The sequence below is a fragment of the Phoenix dactylifera genome, chromosome 3 (assembly GCF_051530095.1).
Source record: "Phoenix dactylifera cultivar Ajwa chromosome 3, Ajwa_hap1_PhDact_Kaust_v1.1, whole genome shotgun sequence".
NCBI lineage: Eukaryota > Viridiplantae > Streptophyta > Magnoliopsida > Arecales > Arecaceae > Phoenix > Phoenix dactylifera.
The window spans coordinates 37,155,795-37,182,565 of NC_143192.1; the positions used below are offsets into that span (position 1 = coordinate 37,155,795).

Here is a 26,771-nt window from a genome sequence, read left to right on the forward strand (position 1 = left end):
CATGTGACTTGAAAATAATTTAAAATGTAAACAAATAAAGTCAAAAACTTTAAGAGTGAAAAAAAAAAAGTTAGATTAAATGTTCCATTAAATATTTACTTCTAAAGGATAGTATGTTAATGGTACTAGTCACTGCTAGCCAGTCAATATCCATTAGTTACTGCAATGGAGAATCATGATATATTACAGAGTGCAGAACATAGAACTGGAAATTGACCCACAATGGTAGGCACAGTACCTGTGAAGAAGTGCTGAATGTTCGTCGCCAGCAGCATATAGAGCATAGTGTCTGGCAAAAGCTTCACCCAATGAAATGACCCATTCGGTGTCTCGAACAACATCCAGAGATTCTGCTAAAAACTGCATAACAGAGAACCATGATTATTAATTATGATCCTATTGCATTTTCATTTTAGAATTTACTTATAGGTCAAAAAGGAAAAGGAGTAACCAGTGAAAAGCTCAAATATATACAGAAAATTGGTTGCTTCCTACCATATATAGTAAGCACGAGGTAAAATCCAAGTAGACTTAGTACCAGGTCCTTATATTAATATTTTAACTGTAACATTGTAACAGGAATAAGAAGAGAACATTGGCAGCAACCACCAGATCTGTGGGATTCAAAACTTCAGTACAAAGACTTACACTGATTATCATGTCATCCCATGTCTCTTGGTAAGAAGAATCCTGCTTTAAGTCTTCAGGATCACTGATATATGCTTTCATTTTAGGCACCTAGTACTTGCCGAAAGAAAGACAATATAAGATGCTTGTATGAAAAAAAAATAGAAATATTTGCAAGGATCACCAATAATAAATATAGTAAAAAGGTTATACAAATAACAAATTAAGCTTCCCCATAGATTTATGTCAGCTGATTCAACCGTCAAAGGTGGCAAAAGCATTTTCAGGTTAAAATGAGCAACCATACTACTAGCAGAAGATTTGATTTTCAGTAACTTCATAATGCTACATATGCTAGGAGCATTTCCTTTTTCCAGGGAAAAAAGACTATTAAAGTTTGACAGGCTCACCAGAAAGCCAAGAACAATAAGGACTAATTCAACATCCAATTTAAATGGAATCCTCACTCACAAATAACACCATATGAAGATTTACATTGCATTCAAACTTTATGTTCCTTTGTCATTAATTTCTCCTCTTTTGGTTGGCCTCCTTGCACTTTAAAAATGAGATAACAAAAGGGTATTCCACAAAATAGAAACTAATACACAAAAAAGATGCTCTTTCAACTCACTGTAAGAGTATATCATTACAAGTTTTACAACTTGATTTTCAAATAATTTATCACAAATTCCTGGCCTGGTTACTTATGATCAACTAAACCAGAAGAACTGAAAGACTTTAAAGGCAATTTGCAATCAGTATTTCAACTAACAATTATCCAGGTTTAGGCATTCCCTTAGCCTTATGCTTAACCCAATCAACAAGGTGAAATATTCCTTATGTAAGCACCCCTCCTTGTGAAAACTGCCTCAAATCTTGGTTGCATATTTCCATATCATCTCAATTTGTTCTCTACAAAGGTGTAAATCTTGAACCTGGGGTGCATTCCAGTTTGGTATTAGGCCAATATGGTACTGGAACAGTCCCAAGATCCGTTTTAAACAACCATCAAAAACAAAAACAAATAGAAAAAATAAAAAGTAAATTAAAAATTTGGTATCTTGGGACGCAATTTGGTTTCCTAAATCCCAAGATGCAATAGTCTCAGTCCATCCTGACTAGGATGGATCACGATGGCCCGATTTGGAGAGACCAGAGATCCTAACTATGTCCCAAGACGCAGTCTCTCTGTTCCAGTTCAGTACTGCTAAAATAGATCAGACCAAGATGCCTTAATCCTTAGTTTTTTTTGACACTCTAACCTTAATAGTTCTAACTCCTATATCTCCTTTAATGAACTCATTTCTCAATTAGTCCCTCCTAGTTTTACCATGCATCCATCTCAGCATTCGCATTTCTACTGCATTGGAATTATCTCATGGACCCTCTTTGTTGCCCAACACTATTAGCCATACGACAATATAGGCCTTATTGTCATTGTACAATTTCTCTTCTTTAAATCATTAAGGGATGCATCAACTAAATAATACCCCAAAAGAACCTCTCCACTTCATCCAAAGAGCCCTAACTCTATATCTCCATTTCTCTCTCCATTATTATGGATGATGAATCCAAATTAATGCAATTAATCGCTCTGCAGCATCTCTTATCAAGCTTGATTGGGGCCTTCTCATTATTGTTTTGTTGTCACTAACATTGTATTTTAGAAAGTTTAACCTTTATTCTTTGTATATTTCTTCCGCAAAATGAGCTTATAAATTCATATTGTTCTATCATCAGTAATCAATACTACATCATCTACAAATAAAAAACGTCATGAGATAATAACAGGTCTTAGAAGACCAAAAAGTTCTCATACAATTATACTTTCATCCAAGGTTTTAAATCCTGTAGGACGGGGGCATCTGAATTTCCCCATAGACCCATCCTGCTGGCCATCCCAATTGAGCGTCCCGCTACGTTCCTAGGATGCCCTTTTCTATATGTATTTTTTATTTTTAAAATTTATCTTGAAGTTTTACAACTGTAATTGTTGTTTAAACATATTTGAACTTCCAAAATAATATATTTATGATAAATTGGCCCTATTGAAAACTAAGACTATAACACATTATGGTTTTCCAAGTCATTGGAGACCCTTCCTTGATTACCAAGCAATGATCTCTTATAATTCATGCTGCATGAGTTCCTGATAAACCAAAAGGATGAAGTTGGATAAAAAAAGTTACAATTTTTACTACATTGAGATTAGTCGCTTCTAAATAAAAATATAATTATGCTAATATTGTGCAATAAATCATATTGATTATTGTACAAAATGGATAGATCGGATTAAGATAAACATATCAAACTTACTACCAAGGTTCACCATATTGGTACCGGACCCGTACCGGTACTACACTAGCATAGTATCAGTACGGTACAGTACAGAATTTTTTTAGCGTACCGAGGGTCGATATGCTACCGGTACCGGTACGGTATGCCCGATACCATGCGGTACGTTACGGTGCTCGTAAACACTTGGGTCCGGTTCCCAATTAGGTCGAATATGATGACAATCTTGATAATGAGCTCATCCCTGTTGCTCATATCGTATTCAATATTGTCCAGGATAACCCTCCTAATGGTAATGTTAGGTAAGAGACTGGCCATCCTTACTCAGGATAGTGAGAGGTGGTACCATACTGTGGCCCTGGAATGTACCCATAAAAAGAAGGATACTGCATATGAGAATACTCCTCAAGATATGACCATTGGGAGTACACATCTAGGTCATATGTAAAAGAAGGGCCATAATATGCACTTTGACTATCCGATGTGCCAACGGATCCTGCTCTAGTTGATGATAATGATGACTTGACTTGCTCAGACTCCAACCTGCTTCTCTGACCATCCTGCTCCATCCATGCCATAAAGCCTTGAACTGATTTTGACAGGATTAGATCAATCTCAGCCTAGCTAAAGCAGAAAGCAGTCCTTGGACTGGCCCAAAGCAATAATTGCATAATAATATACTAAAATAACAGCATATGCTGGTGTGGTTATAAAACATACAGTATAAAGAAAGAACTTCACACATAGTATAAATTCAACATCAAGGATTGAACATACAGTATGAAAAATCATGTGTTAAAGTCACCTACATATAAGGTCTTAATGCCAAGATATAGAGGTCCCCAAAACATGTGAATTTTTGCACATTAGGCATTTTAGCCTTACATATCACATCTAGTGGTTCAGATTCCATTACCAACTACCAATATTGAATTCTGCGAGCATAAAGTCATTCAAGCGCCAAATGGGAAAATTATAAAATAAATCTTATGATTGTGGTAAGGTGGATTTATAAGCTATAAATGTAGAGCTTTTGTTAATGGGACCTTTAAGGACTTACTGAAGAAAAGCTAAATATTAGACAACCCTTGTCATGGGAGGTTCAAAGATTTGACGACTCAGAAGGATGTAGAGAACCCATAAAATGTCTAGGTCAGATGAGCACACTAGACCATTTACTTGTATTTGCTCTTACTTGTTGGCTCACCAACCAAACCTGATGAATTCCCTTCATAAAGATCACTTTGGAAAACAAGTAACACATCTCAAGTAAATGTACACAGTACAAAATGATGAAATGGTGAGCAGATTGCTAGGTACAAGTTATTTTGCATTACCAGCAGCATGGAAAAGATTTAAGGCTGTGTTTGCACATGGAATAATTAACCAGGTGGTAAATAGATTTAAACATTGGTATCCACTACCTAATCAGATAGCCATGGGTTAAAATTATTGACTATTTGGTTGACATTCTGAGAATTAGAGGGATAAGTTGTAGAAAAAAATGAAAGTAAAGAGAGAGGAGAGATCTCCATTGGTTGATTTTATTTCACCTTCCCCCATGAAATAAAGTTAACCAGGTTAGGCTGTGTTTGGGGGTGTTGACCAATTAACTTTAACAGGTCATATTGGGCCCTTGTTTGGCTAGTTCAACCGCAAACTCCCCACTAACCATCACATAACCAGCATCCAAACAGGGTCTAAAGTGCATTCTGGACAAACAATTCAAAAAGTAACCAGCATCCACTAAATTGTATAGCTACAACATCACAGGTCATTCTCATGCCATGTGACAACTATGTTAATCTAAGAACTCTTCACGCATATTAAGAGACAAGACATGCTGTTATACAACAAATCACTTCTTGCCATGCAAATGTTTAAAAATAACTAATAGTTGTTATACCTCATCTTGCCAAAATAAACTAAGGTTTTTTGGGAACAACGGACTCAAGTAGCATAAGACCTGCAAGAAATTGAAAGTTAGAAGTAAGGAAGTTTCCTGACAATGGAATATAACTTTGTTCACGAGTCGTACTTCAGATGTTCATCTATAGAGCTCAAAAGGTTTCAAAGTATCCGTCATCATTTCAATTCCATTGAATTAAAAATGGTGCAAAGAGGGAAGTCTACACCCAATACACCCACAGTGGTGCATACAATATCAAGTATCACCTCAAGAGCCTTTTGTACAGCTACATATGTAAAAGTATGAATGACAAAGTGATACTTATTAGCCCGCTTTACCAAAAAGTGGAACTTCATCCAAGAGTTTTAATAGATCATAGTAATAATCCTTAAAGGTAGTTAGCTCAGCATACAATTCGATGCCTAAACAAGACTCAATTCTTAAACAGACAACATATCATAAAATATCAAGAAAAAAGATGCAAGATAATTTCCGCAATTTTATACTTAATTGCTTTAAAAGGACATTCTTGATAGTTAATTGGCAATCCATCCCATCGATTATCACGAGAAGTATATGCCTTGACAACATGTAATAAAGGTTAGAGCAGAGACCGTCAAAATCTGAGTTGCCAACTGTGCCCTGGCTAGTGGATCATGCAAGAGAACAACCAAACGAGCAAAAAGATCCTGTAGTAACAAGCAAGCATCATATAAATTAATAACTGAATTACTTTAGAAACAGAAAATGAAAAGCATCTATGTTCACCATGGAGCTCTACCTCAGGTTTAGGAATATCACTGGAAGTGTTAAGTTCACTAAATGTAGAACTGTTATGAGATGATCTATGCCTACACAACTCAGTTATACACTTGCAAACCTGCAGAAATAGATATGAACACAAGATTGTCAAGAATAGTAAAGCATCATCAAACATGGAGAACAACCAAAAAGAATCTTGAATCTTAAGAAGTTTTATATAGTCTGTTACTCTAAACGAATATCATATCATTGACACCAGAAAATCAGAATTTTTATTTAACCAATAACACCCGTCTAAAGAAGAGGTACAGAGCTATTAGAATCTAACTTTCTAACACCACTAAAAAAAAATAGAATAAGAAGTACATAAAAGAGTTCAGTTTCCTACCGTCGCAACTGCACCAGTATACTTCTTTGGGATAATCATCTTTAAGATGAATGGCCAGAGGATATACTGCAAAAAATTTAGAGATAAGCAACCAATTGTCATGGACAGGCAAGGGTAAAGAACTTGTGTAAATCCTTACTGAGAAGAGGACATCAATGCCATCATTAATGTAAGATTCAAAGTAGAACAGAAAGTAAGCATCTAAAGAGGTTCAGTAGTCATCACTTATGCAGCACCCTACCTCCATTTCAGGAATGGTAATAGCCAACAAAAGGAGACCCTTTTCACATATTGCTCTTAATTTCACAGGACTAACAGGGCCCATTATCACCTGATCAGAAGATCAATCCATTACAGCTCAGTTACCAGTAAAGAACTAAGATGCATACTATATAGGAATAAGTCAGCGTGAAACCTCCAGTTTCTTATATTGAAAAGGTTGAAAGGGGCCACTTCTCCAAGTAACTTCCTTCGAATCCTTGAAATTTCTTACTTTGTCCTCCATTATTGCACAATGGCGCACAAGGTATTCAATGAACAATTCCGCAGGAGGTCCACTTAGATAGCAGTGTGAAGCCATAACAACAATCAACTATCATAGAGAATCCAGATCAATATAACGCTAGAATTAAATAGAAATCCTAACATTCAAAAATACATGAAATGATTCCAGATAACAAACATTAATAAAATGATTCCAGATTACAAACATTAATAAAAATAAAAAAACCAAGAAACCAAGAAAGACCATAACAAAACAAATCAAAAAATAGCAATCTTTTAAGAATATATATTTTAAAAAAAACTAAACATGAACTGATAAGAGGAAGCATCAACAACATACCTCGGCAAGTGCCATTCGAACATCCAAGCTCTGCTCATCTAGAAGGGATTTCACAACTTCAACAAGTAAAGTCCTTTTGCTATACCAAGTTTCCAACAACCTTCAAAAAATGAAATATTGGCATTCGACATGTGTAAGGAGGTCGAGTATGGACAAATTCAAGCAGACTAAACTAAATAGTGGAAGACAAAACCTGGGTAAGAGATGCTTTATGATGCAGAGAGCTCCAATCATTGATGGCTCATCTTTTGACTGACATATCTGGGTACAAACCATCGACAAAATCAACTGAATAATCAAAAGATAATTTTTCAAATTGCAGGAGGAAAAAATTCTTTGGTGGTGAACATAGTGAAAAGGTAGTTCTGCTTGTTATTAATTGTTTTAGTTTTAAAGGAAGTTTACTGAATTATTGATAAGTAAAACAAAATAGAATAGCGTAAAAAATTACTCACATCCAGAAGGAAGACACAAAGGTCATCAGGATATACTGAACCAATTACTAGAAAGCAGTGTTGGATTTCATTGTAAGTCTGCCAACACAAATATATGGATTTATATCATGTATCTCAGGCAAGAAAAGTTAAAATAAAACAACCAATATGCTGCTAAAATCAGCACAAATAATCTGTTAAACAAAAAAATAAAAAATAAATTACAAGAATTATTAATAATTATTCAAGATGTAAATTCACCTCTCATATACCATTGTGCATTCACATAAACCAAGTAAACTAGAACCACATAACACATATTATCATTAAATATGTAAATAAGATAGCATTTTAACCTTAAATATATAGGCTAGTAACTATTTGTAACCTAAAACCTCAAAAACTAACTCGTGAAAACCCAAAAAATGGGACGATATCACAGCAAAGAGACCCTAATAATGACATTTGAAGCATAATTCTGGTTGTATGAGAGCCTGGTGTCCATATGCAGTCTACTTGTCAAGAAGATTTCCAAGAATGGACTAGGCAGCAGCTCCTGAATGGGTATTAGTTATGATAGAGAAGAAGGATTTGTAAAAGAGAATCGGTTAAAATAACTTGCATGTAAACATATGGTGCTCCGCAATCCCTATAAATATGAGGACCTATAGTGAAAGATCTATTCTTAATCACCTCACTGACAATTAGGGCAACATAAACATAATCCTAAGCAACAAATACTTCTTCCAGAAGGAAGTCTAGAAGAAAACTTGAGTATTTGTATCTAACAAGGAAATAGTACAGAATGAGAGGCTCCTCAGATAGCAGATGCATTGTTAAATCAGCCTAAATTTCTTGATGATTGATATTTTAAGCTAAGAGCTTAAGACTTCCAACTGGAAAAGACTATTGATGCTCCCGAGACTACAGTTAATTTGAAATTCAATTAGAAACTTAGTTCCATGTGTGGATTGTCTTAACTGCTTTCATTTGTCATATACTACTTAATATCCTTTTTGAGGTTTGGAATCAGAAAATGCAGTTTATATACTCTTGCTCAAGTCTAATAACGTAAGAGCAACATTGGGCAGAAGTGGATTAAGTTATTTTGGATAAATCATCAAAGTATCTTTATTCTTTAAGAATACAGGTCTGGCAAAATATTGGTTGCCAATATTCTGAATCCAATCAAGGTAACCAAGTGGGTAAAAAGGTTGCAAAAGTGTGATGGTGTATGTTGTACAGGACTTGGTCGCCAATAGAATGTTTAACAAAGTTGGAATGTATTATTTAGAGGTGATAACGGCACGGGGTTGGGTTGGGTTCAGGTTGGGTCCGGTTCAGTTTGGATCAAAAAACCCTCAACCCATGCCCTAGCAATTTATAATCAGGTTGTAAAGATAAATCCATACCAACCCATTTATTTTAATGGCAACATTTATCAATTATATATCTTTGTAAACAAAAATAAAATATGGCGAGAATAAGGGATTTAGGGTTGACATCCAAATAACATGAGAAAGCGAGAGACGTGGAAAAGAAAACATGACAAGTCTTAAACAAGTTGTTCTCTCTTTCTTTTCCATATTTTTTTTCTCTTAACCATTAGTTATGTAATTTTTCTAATCATTGAACCAATCCTTGACAACGCCAAAGCCCATCACATATTACCACTGCCTCAGGGGTTTAGGGATGGGTTATAGAGGTTTGTTTAACCCATGGTCATCCATCAGGTCAAAAGGATCAAATCCATAGCCGAGCCATTTATAATTGGGTTGATCTCAAATAACTCATACCCAACCCAATTATAAAAGAAATCATCATCTAAGCCCGTTTACTTTGGGTGGGTTTGGATGGCTTGGCAGGTGGGTGTGGGTCAAAATTTCCACTCCTAGTATTATTTCATAAGAGACCTTGCAGTACACTTAATCTAAGTCTTAATTATTTTCCCATCAACAGAAATTATAATTATAGATTCACCTACAGTAGACTCAAAGAGTACTAGGAAAGTTTGCAATCAAGTGATGAAAATCCACCATATGAGACTTCAATATTTTGGGCCCGTTTGGTATTATTTTTGTTTTTTGTTTTTGTTTTCAAGAAACTTTAAAAAAAAGATGAACTAGACGACTTAACATATATGATGAAACCTTTTGTTTTTCGAAATTTTTATAGAATCTTTAGAGCTTTTGGTAGCAAAGATTTATTGCTTTCAACAAAGACTGTAAATAAAAGCAAGGTAAAAGCAAAAATTTTGCACAAATGCTATCTTTCCATATGACGTTTTATTAATTTGTAGAGAAACAAAAACACAAAAACAAAAATTATGCCAAGCAGGCCCTTCATTATCAAATATTTCTTCATTCGATTTCAGGCTTGCAGATTAAAAGCAAACCAAGAACAGAGAAAAGATTTGGACAGCAAATGAAGATCTTAATGAAAGGACTTATTCAAAGTGGTCTTTGAGGAAAGAAATTTGTAATATTATGCCATCAGATGTTGGGTGTATTATTTACAGGCAGATGCACATTTATTTTACATGCAATCATAATGCACTAGTATTTAGCATGTATGATTCACATCCCCTGTGAGTTGAACATAAAACGAAAATGAAAAAAAAATAGCAGAATTTTCATAAAGAAGAAGGGTGAAAATAAGAGAGGAATGAGCAGCTTTCAAGAAAGAAATGATTAAAAAAATTGATGGTTCTGAAAAAGGCAAAAGGTATAAAGGATGGCTAGAGTCTCTATCATAAGGGGTATTGTTGTACATACATTAAAAGTGGAGTCGAGGGAGTGGAGTCCTACCCGCCCAAGGGTTTCCATCAAGATTCGCCATATCGGTGCTTATCGCCCTTTGTCGAGCATACTGAACCGTCCGGTGCCCAACCGAGACTTCGTACAGGAGGCATACCGAGTCTTGATATGCCAAACCAACCCATATAGGGCGTACACTACTGTACCAGCGAAGAACCTTGGCTTCCATTATAATAGTCAATATAATATTGTCTCTACTTTTCAACCTTAAATTTAAAAATTAAAGAAAGGCTAAATTTGTCCATTGTTTATTGACAAAATGAACAAAATTTTCATAATTTCCTGGTGCTGCTTGCAATGGGTTTACCAAATTCTTTATTTTCCAGAATTGGAATTACAGATCAAATTTATATGTTGAAAAAGTGATTCCTTTAACCACCTTAAGGAGGTCTATAAAGGGCAGAATATATTAGCCACATGAACTTGGAAGAGAAGCTGAGAAGAAGATTGCCTCTGTTAAATGAGACGTGTCCATAGGGCAAGAATCATTGTTACCTAACTGGTCCTTTAGAAAAGAAATAAACAATTTTCCACTTTGAAAGTCACATGTTGAAGTTACATCGCCCTAGGATGAGACATTAGCAACCATGGTAAAGAATAGCATACACATATGATACCTATGATGACTCTTTTCACTGGGATGAGACATCAGCAACCATGGTAAAGAATAGCATACACATATGGTACCTATGATGACTCTTTCACTAGGATGAGACATCAGCAACCATGGTTGACAACCAGAGTGCAGTGCATATGCATATAGCACCTTACAACATATCCAAGAATATTAGAGGTATATTAAAGAGAGAGAGAAGCATAGTCAAGCAGGGAATTGTATGACAGGAAAGGATTGCACTAGAAAAACTCGTAATAATAGTTAGAGATACGAAGTAAACAAACAATCAACTAACACTTGACCACTGACAACCCCATGAAATAAGCAATATCATGGGCATTAAGTGATATTGTCATAATGTATTAAATATAAAAAAGTATAGAGGAACTGATTGCCACACAAATCCCATGCATACGTAATGGAAGAGGGGAACGGCCGCTGAAGTCAATAAAGAAAAGTTGGATCAAACGAAACGAGATATACAGTCATTCCTCCTCAAATTTAGAGGGAAAAGAGAAGCATTAGTTAAGAAAACAAACAAGGATTGAACTTTCAATTGAAAGCTTAGGGCATATCAAAGCTTACCTCCGAATTGTAAAAATCAAGGGAAGAGACTAGACAGAGAAAACATGAATAGCAAAATTATTTTTACAATGACACATTACCAAACAACAGCATTAAGAAAGTCAATATTCCATTCAAAAATAACTTTATAAAAAGGAAAGACATGCTTAATACTAAAGAGGTACCTTCAGACCCATTGAAACGTTTGAACAATCATCATTGCTATTATTAACACATACTACTGGAAGAAGCGTGCATAAGATAACTTTGAGTTCCTGCCAAAACAAAAAAGTTGCAAAATTGACACACCAGGTCTCAAAGATGTGCTCAAATTTCATCAAAAGTAAAAATGACACGATCATTAACAAATGTCTATAATTTTTCAAGCAACTGATCTTGACAAGGAATTTAAACAACTAACCGCATGAAGGAAAATTTTAATGAATAAACTGATGAATATCTTAAAAATTCAAGGATCATTGCTCGCATAACATCAAATCAAATTGCATAACTAATAAACTGATGAATATCTTAAAAATTCATGGATCATTGCTCGCATAACATCAAATCAAATTGCATAACTAAACCAAATGATCAAAAACAACTTTCAATTTACAAATTCAAATACACTCAATGTTAGCTATTGCCTTTACCCCTTTATAAATCTGAAAATGTCCACCACTCATCCAACAACTTGCCTACAGGCTTAACAAACCAATTATCGCTCATCACAAAAGTTGATGCCAGTGAAAGCAGCATGGTGTTCGCCACTAAGAGAGGCATAGGTTACAGAGCAGAGAAGTTCTTCGTCGGCTGCAAGTCACCACAAGTCTCTGCCAAAACTAGACTTCAATAAGCATATAAGAGGACTAGCATCAGAGTTAGTAGGAACAGTGTTCGTTGACCAAACACAAACCTGTGACTTTCACAAGCTTGTTGTTTCCTAGGGTGATGAATGGATTTTTCCAGGATACCAGGATGGATTCAGAGTTCAACCTTCCGGTGGGTGAAATTATTTTAAGAAATATCAAAATTTCATTAAACACCAGTCCTTTTTTTTGACCTAACAAGATATAAAGCTTTTGATTAAAAAAACAGAGGTTTTTTTATATCTTTATGTTACATCACTTTCTTATAACTTAGTTCTATCAAGCTACAACTTTAAGAGATGTAGATTAGATAATATATCAATATGCAGGATAGGGCTGAAACACAATACTTTTTGTATAATGGGCAAGATCAATAAGGTCCATGGTTCACCATACTGGACCATACTGCCGAGTATGAGACATACCATATTGTACCAATAATAAAAGGGCACTCGTTATGGGGGCATGCCGAGTGTCGATACCATGAACCTACTTATACGAGCATTGCAGCGGTACAAGTACCGAAACCAGCATTGCAACCATCATAAGGCCTTTAAAGAATGAAAGAAAAACAAAACAAAAAATAAGAACATTTTGATATAATATTAAAGAAGCATGAGAAATAACAAGTAGTTACTTGTTAGAACAACCTGCATCAAACTATCTAGTGTCATTCTTTTCACAAATCCATAGTCGTAGGATCACCTCATATTTAGCTTATATTTTCATGCAAAAGAACAAAGATCTATATGATGCAACAGAAGAGCTGGGGGTGGCACTTACATCACTTGAGTTGATATGGAGGTAACTTAGTCAACGAGAAATAGAAACTTTGCCAAGGTCCGCCGAACTGGTACCAGAACCCATACCGATCGGCGGGCGGGTCAGTACGGTACCGGTTGGGTACCATACCGACACACAGTACGCTTAAAACTGGCATTCCTTTTTTTAAGTTTTTCAAGTTTATTTAATTGGTAATCAATCTTTCAACATTTTCAATGATTTTAAGTCTAATTTGTTTTTTTTTATGCTTTTACAATTTCGGTTTAATCTAAATGATGCATCTTATTGTTTTTAAGTAATACAAAACACAAAATGATTAGTAAGATGTTGCATGCTACAAGAAGCAACATGAAACATCCTAAAATCAACTAGTGAGGTAAAAATTATAACATAATATAATCAATTATATGTATTTAAAGTACAACATAAATACCTATATCTAAAATCTCGTCGAGTGGCGATGCCTCTCGTAGATATCTAGATCATTAACATAGTCAAGAGGCACAACAACCCACCTCTCTAACCAAGCGGCGTCGTAGTCTTGTATGTTCATCCCATAAGGAACGCGCTTTGAGTTATAAGCACTCTCGGATCTCTCACTAAAGCCCGGGCTCTAAGAGGTATCCTTTAGCTAATAAAGCGGCTATGGAGGCCATCCGAATAAGCCGACAGCAAAAACTGGCCCATAAGATGCTCTAAGTTGCGTAGGATAGTAGCCACCGGAAGATGCCTCGGACGCACCATATCCATATCTGTATCCGTATAGATCATAGGTTATCTGTGGCTATGGATAATAGGATCCAATATACGACTCAGAATCTGATGTCTACGGATCCTACTCCACGTACAAGGTCATCTGCAGCTGCATCGTGTCCTGAATAATCTCAAGAAGACTGTCTCTTATATGCAATTATATCCTCGCGGGCTCTACCAGATCATGCACTATGGTCCATATCCTATGTAGCATGCGAAAACTAGGACTCACCGGTGAATCGAAGACCACCCTGAGGTTATCTCATAAATGGTGGTCTAATGTCCTCCACTCCCTCTTTGGCCCACAGATCCATGACCTCCAGAATTGTTGCTCCTAGTCTTTGAATCTGAATGAACTGACACCTTCTCTACACTCTCCATAGAGGCTATAAGTGCCTTTTGTTTTTTTTTTTGTGTGCTGAGTACCTGCCTGCTTACCCTTCGTGCCACTCTCGGTTTGCTTACCCTTGCTGCCACTCGCTACCTGCTTACGCTTCATGCCCCTCGTTGCCTGGCTATGTTGGATGTATGTTGTCCTCCTGACCGAGTCGACCGGATAGCGTAATGACCTCATCTAAGCATCTCTCAATCATATCTCTAAGAGAATGTCTCGGACAAGAAGTCATATGGTGACTGGCTCACGAGTGAGCCCTATGGCTGCGGCTGATCAGCTGAAAAAAATGCGTGGAATATTGCTCTCAGCCCATTGCCATGCATCGACTATAGCCTCACTGGCTACAAAACTGACTAGTTGTAGAAGCGATCCTCGCTCATCAAGCTCTGACTTCTGCTGTTGGCCAACAAGCCATCCGACCATATAATCATCTTCATCAGCTACGAAAGAACTATGGATCGAATCTGTGTACTTGAACTACACTTCCTCCTAAATGCACTTCAGCCTCAACCTCAGATTGTGGTGAACATATACAAGATCGTTAAGGCCAAAGTCCGCCGTACCGGTACTGGTCGGCGTACCGGTGGCGGCCCGAACCGATACATACTGGTTCCATACCGATCCCGTACCGATCTGTACCGGTCCGTACCAATCTCGCACCGGTTCTCCAATGATAAGCTACCGGTACCGGATTCCACGCTGATCTGGTACCGGTCCCAACCCGAGCCGGTACGGCAGACCATGGTTGAGGCACTTCTATGTAAAACAGTTTCTCTACTTGCTGTGGATGAGGATGAAGGTAGACTAGTTGCGCTCACAGCCACTCAAGAAGACTGTCTGGGAGAGGATCTAAATAGCTAGCCGCTTAAGATATTTTGCGAACAAACCAAAATGAATCCACCATTCAACTGCAAAGCACTGCATACAATGGTCTGATAGCTTTTACTATTGCAGTAGCTCGCTGTCAGAATGTCTACCGGGTCATCAAATCCTCGATGCTGCTCTCTTCAGTGCCGACCCTCGCATATTTACTTTTCTGCCACTCGGGACTGACAAATATATGACATAGGATTGCTTTCTTCTCAAGAAGGTTGACTCAATGCTGAGAAGAAAGCAACCCTACATCAGGTGTTTGTCAGTCCCGCATGGTAGAAAAATAGATATGCGAGGGCAGCATTGAAGAGAGCAGCGTCGAGGACTTGGTGACCAGGTACATATTCTGGCAGCGGGCCACTACGATAGTGAAGGCTATCAGATCATTGTATAAAGTACTTTGGGCCGTGGACAGCGAGAAGTATCCAAGATGAGCTTTCTGTATCGCATGATGGAAAGGCAAAAGACTCAGATTATGAAGGCAGATCCGACGCAGGCCCATGAATACATCGACATCATTGAGCGATGATGGGACCACCAAATGGGTAGAGACTTGCATCTCGCAGGTAAGCAAGAACATTGAAAAATAGACTGCTTTTGTACTTGTACAATTTTACTAAGACAATAATGAACTCTATATACAGCATACTACTTGAACCCTCGGTTCCAATACAGCATACCTGAAATCAATATAGATGACGAGCTTCTGGCGGCTCTGCATAATGTGATTTACAAGAAAGAGCTAGATCCAGAAGTCGCGGCCCTATGTCTATAAGAGGTAAGTTAACTTAAGTGACATGTAAATTAACTGGTATCTTCTATTATTATTAACATAGTACAACACGGTTCTTTTTTACAGACCAAAATATTTAGAGAGGGCAGCAACAGCTTTGGAATCTTGACAGCTGTCGTAAGTAAGAAAGTATGAATCCAAATTTGTTATACACCAGAAGGATATTTACCTGGCGTTAGATGATTACTAATATAGTACTATCTTATATATAATTTTTTTCAATATTTTTGCTGCTAAATGGTAGATTCATTTTGGGTTATCCGCGAAAAATCTTAAGTGGCTAGTTATTCGGATCCTCTCCCAGATGGTATGCTCAAGTGGCTGTGAGCGCAACTGGTCCACCTTCACCCTCATCCACAGCAAGAGGAATCATCTGACATAGAAGAGCCTCAACGATCTTGTATATGTTCACTACAATCTGAGATTAAGGCTGAACTGCATTCAGAAGAAAGTGAAGCTCAAGTACACAGATCTGATCTATAGTGCTTTCGTAAATGATGAGGATGATCTTATGGTCAGATGGCTTGTGAGCCAACAACAGAAGTCGGAGCTCGATGAGCGAGGATCGCCTCCACAATCGATCGGTTACGTAGCCAGTAAGGCTAAGGTCGATGCAGGGCAATGGGCTAGGAGCAATATTCCATGCATCCTTCCAGCTGATCAGCCACAACCATAAGAGAACCGGTCACCGCATGACTTCTTCTCTAAGACATCCACTCAAAGATATGATCGAGAAATGCTTAGACGAGGCCACTATGCACTTGGTCAACTCGATCAGAAGGGCGACAAACATCCTCCTAATATAGCCAGGCAAAGAGAAGTACGAAGGATAAGAAAGCAACTGCCCAACACACAAAAAAAAAGAAAAACAAAAGGCACCTACAGCTCCAATAGAGAGTGTCGAGGAGTCAGTTCACTCAGATTCAAAGACCAAGAGTAGCAATTCTGATAGTTATTGATCCGCTAGCCATAGAGAAAGTAGAGGACAAGAGACCACCATTTATGAGACAATCGCAGAGTGGTCTTCAATTCATCGATGAATTCCAGTTTACGCATGTTACACAGGATAGGAATCACGATGCACGATCTGGTAGAGCCCGCGAGAATACAATTGTATATAAGAGACAAGCTCCTTGAGATCATTCAGGAGGACACGATACAACTGCAGATAACCTCGTACGTAGAGTAGGATCCATAGACGTATCAGATTTCGAGTCATATAATGGATCCTATTACCCGCAGCCACAGGCAGCCTATGTCTCATATGGATACATATATGGATATGATGCGTCTGAGACATCTTCGAGTGGCTACTACCTTACACAACCCAAAGCATCTTACGATTCGGATTTTTCTGCCGGCATATTCGGATAGACCCCTCCATTGTCGTATTATCAGCCAGAGGACACCTTTCAGAGCCAAAGCTTCAGCGAGAGATCCGAGAGTACTTCCTTATGGGATGAACGTACAAGACTGCGCCGCCGCTTGGTTAGAGGAATAGGCTGATGTGCCTCCTGACTATACTGATGATCCGGATATCTACAAAAGACATCGCCACTCGATCCAATTTTAGATATCGGTATGTATATTGGACTTTAAATATATATAATTGATTGTATTATTTTTTAATTTTCACGTCACTTCTTGATTTGAGAATATTTTATGTTGTTCATTGTAGAATGCAACGCCTTACTAATTATTTTATGATTTGTATCATTTTAAAGCAATAAGATGCATCATCTAGATTAAATCAAGATCATAGAAACATCAAAAAATATCAAACAAACAACAAATTTGACTTCAAAAAGAGTGATTACCAATTAAATATTCTTAAAAACTTCAAAAAAAATGGGTATGCTGATCCGTGAACCAGCACGCCCTACCCGTACCGGTTCGATATGGTACCAAACTGTACCGACCTGTACAAGTCCCGGTACTAATTCGGCGGACCTTAGTTACAAGACCTAAAAAAACATTAATTTAATCTTAAAATCAAAAAAATCGTGAAAAGTTACCTTTCAATCTAGTCAATCCACAAGACTTAAGACCAAGCTCCCCATCTTCTAGTTCCTCTCACTAAAGATCCGCACTCTACACTCTTTTTTTCTCCTTTAGGCTGCCTATTAAGTCTATTTATAGGGCAGGTAGATCAGTTCTAATAGGAAGTGGGGCCTGCTAGCTCGGTTCACATGCTTGAGTCGATTCCTGCCAAGTTAGTTGGTATTAGATATGGTTAAGTTTGTTGGCAAGTAGGTTGGTTCAGTCTGTGTCACAACAGCATTGCATGTAGAGAAGGAAATACCTTGTGTCTTAAAAAATGGCCAAGGTATCTGTCGATCAAGAAACTGCATAATGCACATATGGTATACAGGCGCATATGCAGTTAGTATTTTCTGACTATATATAAAATAAATAAAATATATTAAGTACAATAAAACAACAATAATGACAGTAATATTTTTCTAGGTAATTAAATATCAATACTAATGCTAGTAATAACAAATAACTAATGCTTATTATTTATTACTCAATACTAATAATTGTAGTTCTAATATAATTGAAACCCATATTCGACTTGACCATCAGCTTCATCCGCACAGGCCCACATAAGAGTGGGGCACATATTTGGCTCCATAATGCTAAGCATGTCACATATACAAATATCCATGCTAATTGAGGCACATATATGACCGCAAGATCCAAGTAAACTATCATTTCAGCCCGTAAATAAGATGACTGCATATAGTAACCACATATAGACAATGCGATGCAGTCAAGGGACGGCATACGCATACGCGGCTGCACATTTGGCCTTGTACACCTCCACTTGAATTCAATAAAAAAATCTTAAAACTTCAAATTCTTCAAGAATAAAAAGTTGTCCCATCTTTACCACAAATTCTCAATTTTAAACAAGTCAAAATATCAACTTTAAGTCTTTGAAGTTATTATAACTACACATTGTTAAAACCCAAAAGTTTGGTAAGAACATATGGTCTCTGAAGCATCTCATGTAACAGCACTTAGCACTTCAATAGAATGATTCATATTGGATTGCTAGACATGCATATTCATATCTAAGTACTGTTATAAACTTCTAATTATAGATTGAGCTATTACAGAAGCAAAAACTATTAGCAGCATTGAGAAAAAATATACACAGATTACCTCAAAATCAAGCAAAGGAGGGCCACTTTCTGATAGCAAGCATGCAGCAAGAAGATTGTGTAGGCTACATGAGGCTAGAAAGGCAATCTCATGATCTTTCTTATATCTAACAGACAAAAAACAAGGGAAAAATAAAATGGAAGCCACCTTCATGCTCAACAATCATATTTGACATAAAGTCAATAAGAAGCTATAGCAAAGCTTTATACTCACAGGTCCAAAATTGTTGGAATAAGCCTGGGCAATGCTGCTTTCAATTGTGGCCGCGTAACAAGGCCAACCATTTGTCCTAGTGCCTCCACAGATGAGAGCCGCACCTGTTTCAACAGATATTAGAGACAGAATACGAACCCCCACAACCTTAGTTAACAACGTTCGAATCATAACAATATTACAGAATAGAGAAGTCTAACATTTTAAGAATTTGACATCAAAAGTGCTACCAGACAATTCTAAGAGCAACAAAATCAAAAAAAATGATATCATAACATTCAAAAGTGCCACCATTTTAACTAATAAGGTGGCACGCACTTTCTCACTATGATTAGAATGCAAAATAACATAAGAATATCATAACATTGAAAGGTGCCAATGCTAAACATTATTGAAGTGTATTAACCAGTAATATGTTTGTTGTAACCGGCAGAACAGAAAATGTTGTAGAAAGTGTATTAACCAGTCACACGCATTTTTGCAAGCAGCAGTAGGTTTGGAACAAAAGCCAAAACTTTATCTAAAGAGACATATTTCTTTTTTTTCAGTAATGGCAGCAACAATAGGTAAATTTACTAAACAACAATACATAATTAGTAAATTTACATTATTCTATATTCAGAAAAGATATATGAAAACACATACAAAATGAAAAATAGAGACAACTGACACACATGGGTGTAGATGAATACTTGCTTCATAAACATTAAAATGAAAGAAGAGACAGTAACATATTAAAAGTCACACCGGCACCAATTCATACCTTCAGATCACGTGAAGTTGCCCAGACTCTCAACAAAAGTTCAAAGACAGAATTCATGAATGACCTGAAATAAATAAAAACGAAATTTTAAGAGAATGACAACTGACAAGTCCCCATCATTTAAAACATAAACAATATAGATTAGGAAACTTACATTACATCGCTATCAAGAAGTGGATGAGAGGGGAAATCCCCAATATACTGCCAAGTAGCCTGACACCAGCATTTGAAAGCTGGAAGCAAATGGCATATTATTGATCAAGCACAAATAAGATCATGAAAGAAATGAGGCAAATGCTACAGCAACAGCCTTAGCTTTCACAATTAATAAAATGTCAAACGGCCATTTCCTGGAACTTCTATGTGCATGTTAAAGCTCTAGGGAAGGTAAATACAGAGAAAGAAGTACCATTAGCGAAAACCGGTCGCTGGGCATCCCGTACATTTCCAAGAATTGGTAACACACGCAAGAGGACATCTTTCAGTCGTGGAGCGAACTGCAAAGCTTTGAACAAACAAAAAAGTTCCATATACAATTTCAACTCGAAGTCTCACCTCTAGAACCGTGATATAAACATAAAGTAGAAAAAGAGATGCATAACCTTCTGCAGAAGCAAAGTCCGCAAGTATCTGAACCATGGCTGGTAAAGCTGAATTAGTTCCAGACAGGTGAAGAAAAATTTCCTCCATCATCTAAAGCACAAAAAAAATTCATTGGTTACAGATTCACATTTAACGACATACTTACACAATAATTAAGAAAAACCATCACGCCATCGAATACACTACAACAAGAAAATTAAAATCTAAAAGCTGTCCTGAATCCACCAAGAAACATGTGCTGTTTGGAATTAAGGAGGAGTAAGAATTCAGGCAAAAAGGGATATAGCAGTGCATTATTCCCAGCTGGCGCTAGGTTAGGGCTGCCGAAGAAGAGCTGCAGGTCGCATTATGAGAGCCCGAAGCTCAGAAGCTGGATGGAGGATTTTCGGTGACAGCCCAAAAGGCAAATACAGCACACTCATCCGCAATTTTGGTTGGAAATACAACTTCCAGCAACCAGCTCAAACTAAACAAAAAGGGCATCCCAACACAGACTCAGTCACTAGGGATATGCAGAATCAGGTCAGAATACAACTCTGGTTCAAGTAAGACTATAGTCTCAGATATGTTCAGAAATCCAGAATTTTAAATTATTTAAAATCAAATTGCTTCCCTGGGCAAAGATTGAACAAGTCAGATCTGGACAAACATTAATGATAGTAAAATAATTCATGTGCACTAACTCTAGAAACACTGCATGATAGAGAAGCATGTAAACATGCTTATGCAGACATGCAAAAAATATACATGTATTCATTACACATACATAAAAAACAACTTACATTCAATATACATATATACGCACATACTAACCTATATTTATATGTATATATAATATAAGCAGAGATATGCATAAATATGCATATGTAAATCATGAAACATATGTATAAGTATTTTGTCAGCAGATGTAGTATGGCACACTCTATTGTCCTTATTAGGCCACTGAAACTACTAAACCAGCTACAGAACAGTGCGTACAATTACAAAAAACAAAATGATGGTATTAAGGAAACCTCTAAAATCCAAGTTTATCTGTCATAACATGTATTTGATTGTGAAAAAGGCCCTACGTGACCTAACTTTGATTTGTCTTGCAATGGAAATTAGTAACAATTCTCCAAAATGATGCTTAGCATAATTAAAGGAAGCAAGAAAATCACAAAGCATACATCCACAAGCTATGACAAAAGCAAAAATACATTACTTCCACAAATTCTTGTGCCCATCAGAAGAGCTTACCAGGTCAGGCACATGCGATCCTACTGAAACAAGTAGACCAGCTGCTGCCCTTTGCCAATCAGCATTAAGCTCCTAAACAATATATAAGACAAACTTTAAAACTTGCGGGTGATGTCCATTTTAGATGCAATGCATAGGCAGGGGAAAAGTAAAAAAAGAAATATTCAAAAAACAAAAAATGTGCCTCTCTCTAAGCAGATTATTTAATTCTCTGAGTAATTATTGGCCAATATCCTTTCTGTGTTCTAAGATGTTCCAATCCAAAGAATAAGTTATATGTAATAACTTTACTATAACTATGTCTAAAAAGATTGATCCTTAGTAATCTGATTCAAGCCAGATAAGGTTTAACATAGCATTATTGTTTGCAATATTAAACAGGACTTGTACTATCAAAAGAATTAGTTATATTGTACTTTAGAATTTTTTTATCTTTTCAGCTCTTGTTCATAATCATGTGTCAAGAAGATGAAAAAACACCGAAATTCAAGGATACTTGCAAAAAAGACACAATTTTATTTGGTATAATACAAGTTCAGTCCAGTAGGTGAACGTCAAATCTATACAATAGCTTTCTAGTAAGGAATCAACCAATTACCAACACACGGAGAAAAAGGATGAACAATCTGGAAAGCATTGCACAAGCAGAAGAAGTGAATACCCTTGCAAACATACTTCATTTGTTCAATTTCGAATTGCTGGTGCATAGCAATTTATATTATACAGTACACTTTGTGCAGCTGTGTACAAGCATGCCATGGTGGTGTGCAATGCCTATTGGTCTATGGCGGTCTGTAAAAGCCCTCTTTATATTTTTTGGCCACTTGAGCCTATTTTGGCCTCCCCTCACATGTAAGATCTCTCTTTAAAGGTTTCGATGGCCCAATCTTAGGATCAGACACATTGATGATGTGAAATAATCATTTTATTTCACAAAGAATCGAGATTGCATCCTTTAATATGTGTTGTTATTGATGTGATTATAAATGTCAACCAGTAAATGTGTTTATAACAACTTAAAAATGCACTACATCAATTTGCAAGGAGACATCGCATGAATTAATGCATCCACTTGCACCAGCAGATATAGTTTTCAATATGTGTTGTTATCAACACAGTACATTGATCATGCACAGATCAGTATCCTGTATTAATCAGATTTTTAATGTTTCCTTTAGAGGGACTAAAAAAAAGAATGTAAGATTGAAACAGTAATAGAACAAACATAAATGAAGGTTGAGGAGAAGAATTATATTGTAGAGTTGGTATGCATGGTATAGTTGTTTGAACATATTATTTTCTTACAATATTTTAGCTGCATATTTATTAAATGACCTATAGGTGCCCTTTACCTAATTTTTAACTTTTCATTAGTATTCATTTTTCTATTTATATGCCCACTTGTACATAGCAATATTTTAACAAGTAGTTTGTGCACCTATTTGTTTTTAATACCTAAATGAGAGTATGTTTTATGAAATATCTCAGAGATCAAAAGAGGCATAGGTGGTTTTTTTTCTCACTAGACATTATATGGTGGCGCCAGCAGGAAATTCAGATTGTTTAATGTTAGTCTGTATGGTATATGTTATATTTATGCATATACAGAAAGTAATGTTTGAGATTTAATAGTTTAGTTTATAGTAGCATGAATTTCAAAAGTATTTTAGTTTATAATGACTGAATGTATTTTTTTAATGTAAATTTGCATGTTGGGTCGCTTTAAATTATGCAATACACATGTTGAAAAGCTACCAGAGGTACACATTTGACTATTGATAATGTTTGTATCTTATAGATCAATTGGCATAAATGTTCAGCTGCATTAAATAGCTCTCAATACACTAAGAAAAATAAGTTAAAACTAATTAGAACTAAAATTTGTTATAAAAAGAAACCCTGAGATAGCATAATCATGTGTGCAAAACCATGCTCATCCATTAAATGTGGTCATGCTTGCAAATCCATGCCAATCCTTGACCAGATGGTGCAGATTGGATCCAAATGATTGGACACACAATAGTTAGTGATTATTTCAGATCTTAAAACACCCATAAAATCTGAAATATTTTCAGATTTCTGTGTATAATCTATACTGGGAACAAAATTATGCTCCCCAAGGCAATCATTTTTACAATCTGGCAAAAAATACCCAAGCCCAAAGAAGATGGCAAGAAGAGAGAAAAGATGGAAGAAGGGAATTTACTTTATTCATTCATCATCAAAACAGATTTACATTGTCTCCTCCTTCCATTTAATTAAAGACATAACACTTTACTCCTTAATTAACTATGGCAACTCTACACCTTATCCTGTTGGGGGAAAACAAAGAAAAAACAAATAACAATAATTTTTTAAGCATTTTAAACAAGTTTGTATCTCCATGAAATCCAACATAGAAAGCCATCAAAATCAATTCAAAAAAACAATCATCGTGACTTAAAACCTTTCTTAATCCAACCCGGACCCAATATAGGGCTTAAGGGCACTAATCTTGCTCAAAATAGGACTAAAGCATTCACTATAAAAATAGCCCCAAAATTAAGTACAAAAAATCACATAAAAACTTCTCCCAGAACAACTAATATGAGACAACAAAGACTCAATAGAATGGCAAATTAGCTGATAAAGACCCCCAGAAAAAAAAATAATGAAATATAATCCTAATTTAAACCTAACCTACATCATCGACACGAGTATAGCAGGCAACAGTTTAATTCTCAAATTTTCCAAGCAGAGAGTTTAATTGAAGAAATCCATGTCATGAAGAAGGCAATGCCTTAGAGTTTACATCCAAAGATGAGAGAGGGCATAAGCATACTGAAAGGGATAAATTGGAAGAATTTATTACATAATTATGGAGTTCACTACAGAAATGAAAAAGAGTTCTTTCAACAAGCCCTAAAAGACCCACCAATCATATTTCTGAGAGGAAATAGAAAAGGTCGCTAAAATGGTTAAATCTCATAGAACATATAGCTTTGAGCATGTCCAGATTTGCCATTGTTCTTCGTATTGCAACAACGTTAAGGGTTAGCAAAAAATTAATTATCATTCTTCATTGAAGTACACATTTGAGGAGGTTAGATTCTGTGGCATACAGTAGGGAAGAATTAGCATGAGAATATGCTTTTGTGCAAGTCTTAAAAATTGAGATGTGAAGCAAAGTATTTGCCACTATAAATTATTCCACCTTTGTTATTTCATAAAGCATTTTGTATGCCTTGAGGGTTTTATCCTCCTAATTCAGATACAACTTCTCCAGTTGTCTACCCTTCATATGATAACAGTACCAAACAAAGAAATAAGCAAATATGAGTTGAAGCATAATCCTAGGCTATCGGATAAAAGAGTTGAGCTTTAATCAAGCAAAAATAACTAAAGTTCCATGATAAATCCCTCCATAAAAGAAGAAACAAGGAATTAATTCAATCAAATTGAAGCAAAATTTCCCGTCATGGTTGCTTCTACCACCATTCTAAATGTCCATAGAGACGATGATACCTTTGAGGTGATCATCTCTGCTGTCGCTATCTTTGCAAGCTTAGCCATGTATGTCGGGTCCACATCTTTACGGTCCATCGCTCGCACCGCACACGCCATAACAAGAAACACCCCCGCCATGTTACCAAAACGCTGCAACCAGAAAACCCGCCCAATTCAAGAAACATAAGAGAACTTCCATCATATAAAGGATTAAAACCTTATTTTCAACCCGAAGCAAAACAACGCGATGAAAGAATCACATACCCGACGGCCCCCTCGGGAGACAGCAGAGCAGCAATCAAGAACCAGAAGAGGGTTCCTGCATCACCCCATCCGCCAAATCATTCAGAGAACAAGAAAAGAAGCAATATCAGAAAAAAAAAATGGGGAAAAGAGGGTTAAGGGATGATCACAGTGGGGCGATCTCCTTGAGAGCGGCCAAGGAGGCCTCCTTGACGACGGGAGACTCATCCGCCAGCGACGCTACCAGCACCTGTACAGCCTCTGGAGTAGGAAAAAGAGACGAAAAGAAGAAAGATTAGAAGCGAGGGAAGAGAAAAGGAGGAAGGGCAGTGGGAATTCGGCCGTGGCGGAGGTCACCTAGCGCTGGGAGAGAGGCGGAGGACGACGCCATTGTTGGGGGGGAGGAAAGAGGGGGGGAGAGAGAGAGGTGGTGGCGGGGAGAGGGACGGGGGGAGAAGAATAGAAGGTGACGGGAAAAAGAAAGAAAGAAATAGAGGGCGGTGACAGGACAGCACGAGCGAAGGTGTGGAGAGAGAGAGAGGGCCTGACGCGGTGGGGACCGGCAGCTCAAGGGACGGACGACGGGCAAACGGGTGGAGCCGACCGCTCGAGAGAAAAGTACGGTATCGAAAAGTCCTGGAAACAGATTTGGCGCTCGGGCGAGACTAGAACCGTGAGGTATCTGTCGGCCCAATGGAGGTGGCCTGATTGAGCTGCCGCTTTTCATCAGTCCTAAAACTTCCAGAGCACTCGTTGAGAGTGGAAGGAACTGACGGTGGTGGGCCACAGTCTCGGCCGTCGGATGCTTGCCGAGTGGGTGGCCAAGGATGTAGCCGCTTGGCTAAAGAAGGCAGGAGAGGTGGCGGTGGTGACACTAGCCGACGACCATTTCGCCTTGCATTTCCGGACGACGGCGAATCGGAACCGCGCATTGTCGGAGGGGTCGTGGGTGGTAGCGGGGCAACTCCTTGCTATGAAATCATAGGTTCTGGATTTCCTGCCCAGGGAGAAACCTGTGAAGACCGTGGTGGTCTGGCTCCGACTACCTGGGCTGCCACCGGAGTATTGGTCGACCTCGACCATTCTTGACATCGTGGCCCAGATAGGGCGGCCATTGGCCGTGGACGGGGTGACCGAGGAGCGGCAGGCCATGGGTTTCGCCCGGGTGAAGGTGGCGATCGACGCCACCAAGCCTCTCCTCTCGGGGACCCGGATTCACGGGAAGACGAAGGTGTAGAGGGAGGCCGTCTCGGGCAGGTCGGGTTGAATGGCGAGACCCGTTTGGCCGAGGACCAGGTCATAGTGGGTTGCCCCGTGGGTGATGCACTGGTGG

The 26,771-nt window shown here is 37.5% G+C and overlaps 1 protein-coding gene across 3 annotated transcripts in view; it reads right to left on the bottom strand.

The window, feature by feature from the left end:
- The window catches only part of LOC103724090 (ARM repeat superfamily protein), a 67,229-nt gene extending 41,090 nt beyond the window's left edge, over positions 1-26,139 (bottom strand). The window contains exons 1-23 of one of the 3 annotated variants that reach the window (XM_039123524.3): positions 25,796-26,139; positions 25,609-25,699; positions 25,460-25,514; positions 25,214-25,345; positions 21,710-21,781; positions 20,470-20,560; positions 20,277-20,372; positions 20,022-20,100; positions 19,868-19,931; positions 19,105-19,208; positions 18,892-18,997; positions 11,444-11,533; positions 7,284-7,361; positions 7,022-7,089; positions 6,829-6,928; positions 6,400-6,576; positions 6,226-6,315; positions 5,985-6,050; positions 5,616-5,714; positions 5,449-5,523; positions 4,832-4,891; positions 649-738; positions 239-360 (exon numbers count right to left, since the gene is read on the bottom strand). In XM_039123524.3, the coding sequence (XP_038979452.3) occupies positions 239-360; positions 649-738; positions 4,832-4,891; positions 5,449-5,523; positions 5,616-5,714; positions 5,985-6,050; positions 6,226-6,315; positions 6,400-6,576; positions 6,829-6,928; positions 7,022-7,089; positions 7,284-7,361; positions 11,444-11,533; positions 18,892-18,997; positions 19,105-19,208; positions 19,868-19,931; positions 20,022-20,100; positions 20,277-20,372; positions 20,470-20,560; positions 21,710-21,781; positions 25,214-25,345; positions 25,460-25,514; positions 25,609-25,699; positions 25,796-25,829 (2,039 nt within the window). In that variant the 5' untranslated portion in view covers positions 25,830-26,139. The remainder of the gene's footprint in view (positions 1-238; positions 361-648; positions 739-4,831; positions 4,892-5,448; positions 5,524-5,615; positions 5,715-5,984; positions 6,051-6,225; positions 6,316-6,399; positions 6,577-6,828; positions 6,929-7,021; positions 7,090-7,283; positions 7,362-11,443; positions 11,534-18,891; positions 18,998-19,104; positions 19,209-19,867; positions 19,932-20,021; positions 20,101-20,276; positions 20,373-20,469; positions 20,561-21,709; positions 21,782-25,213; positions 25,346-25,459; positions 25,515-25,608; positions 25,700-25,795) is intronic. The other 2 variants (XM_039123525.3, XM_088718212.2) reach the window with 2 other exon arrangements.
- Between the last annotated feature and the right edge of the window lie 632 nt (positions 26,140-26,771).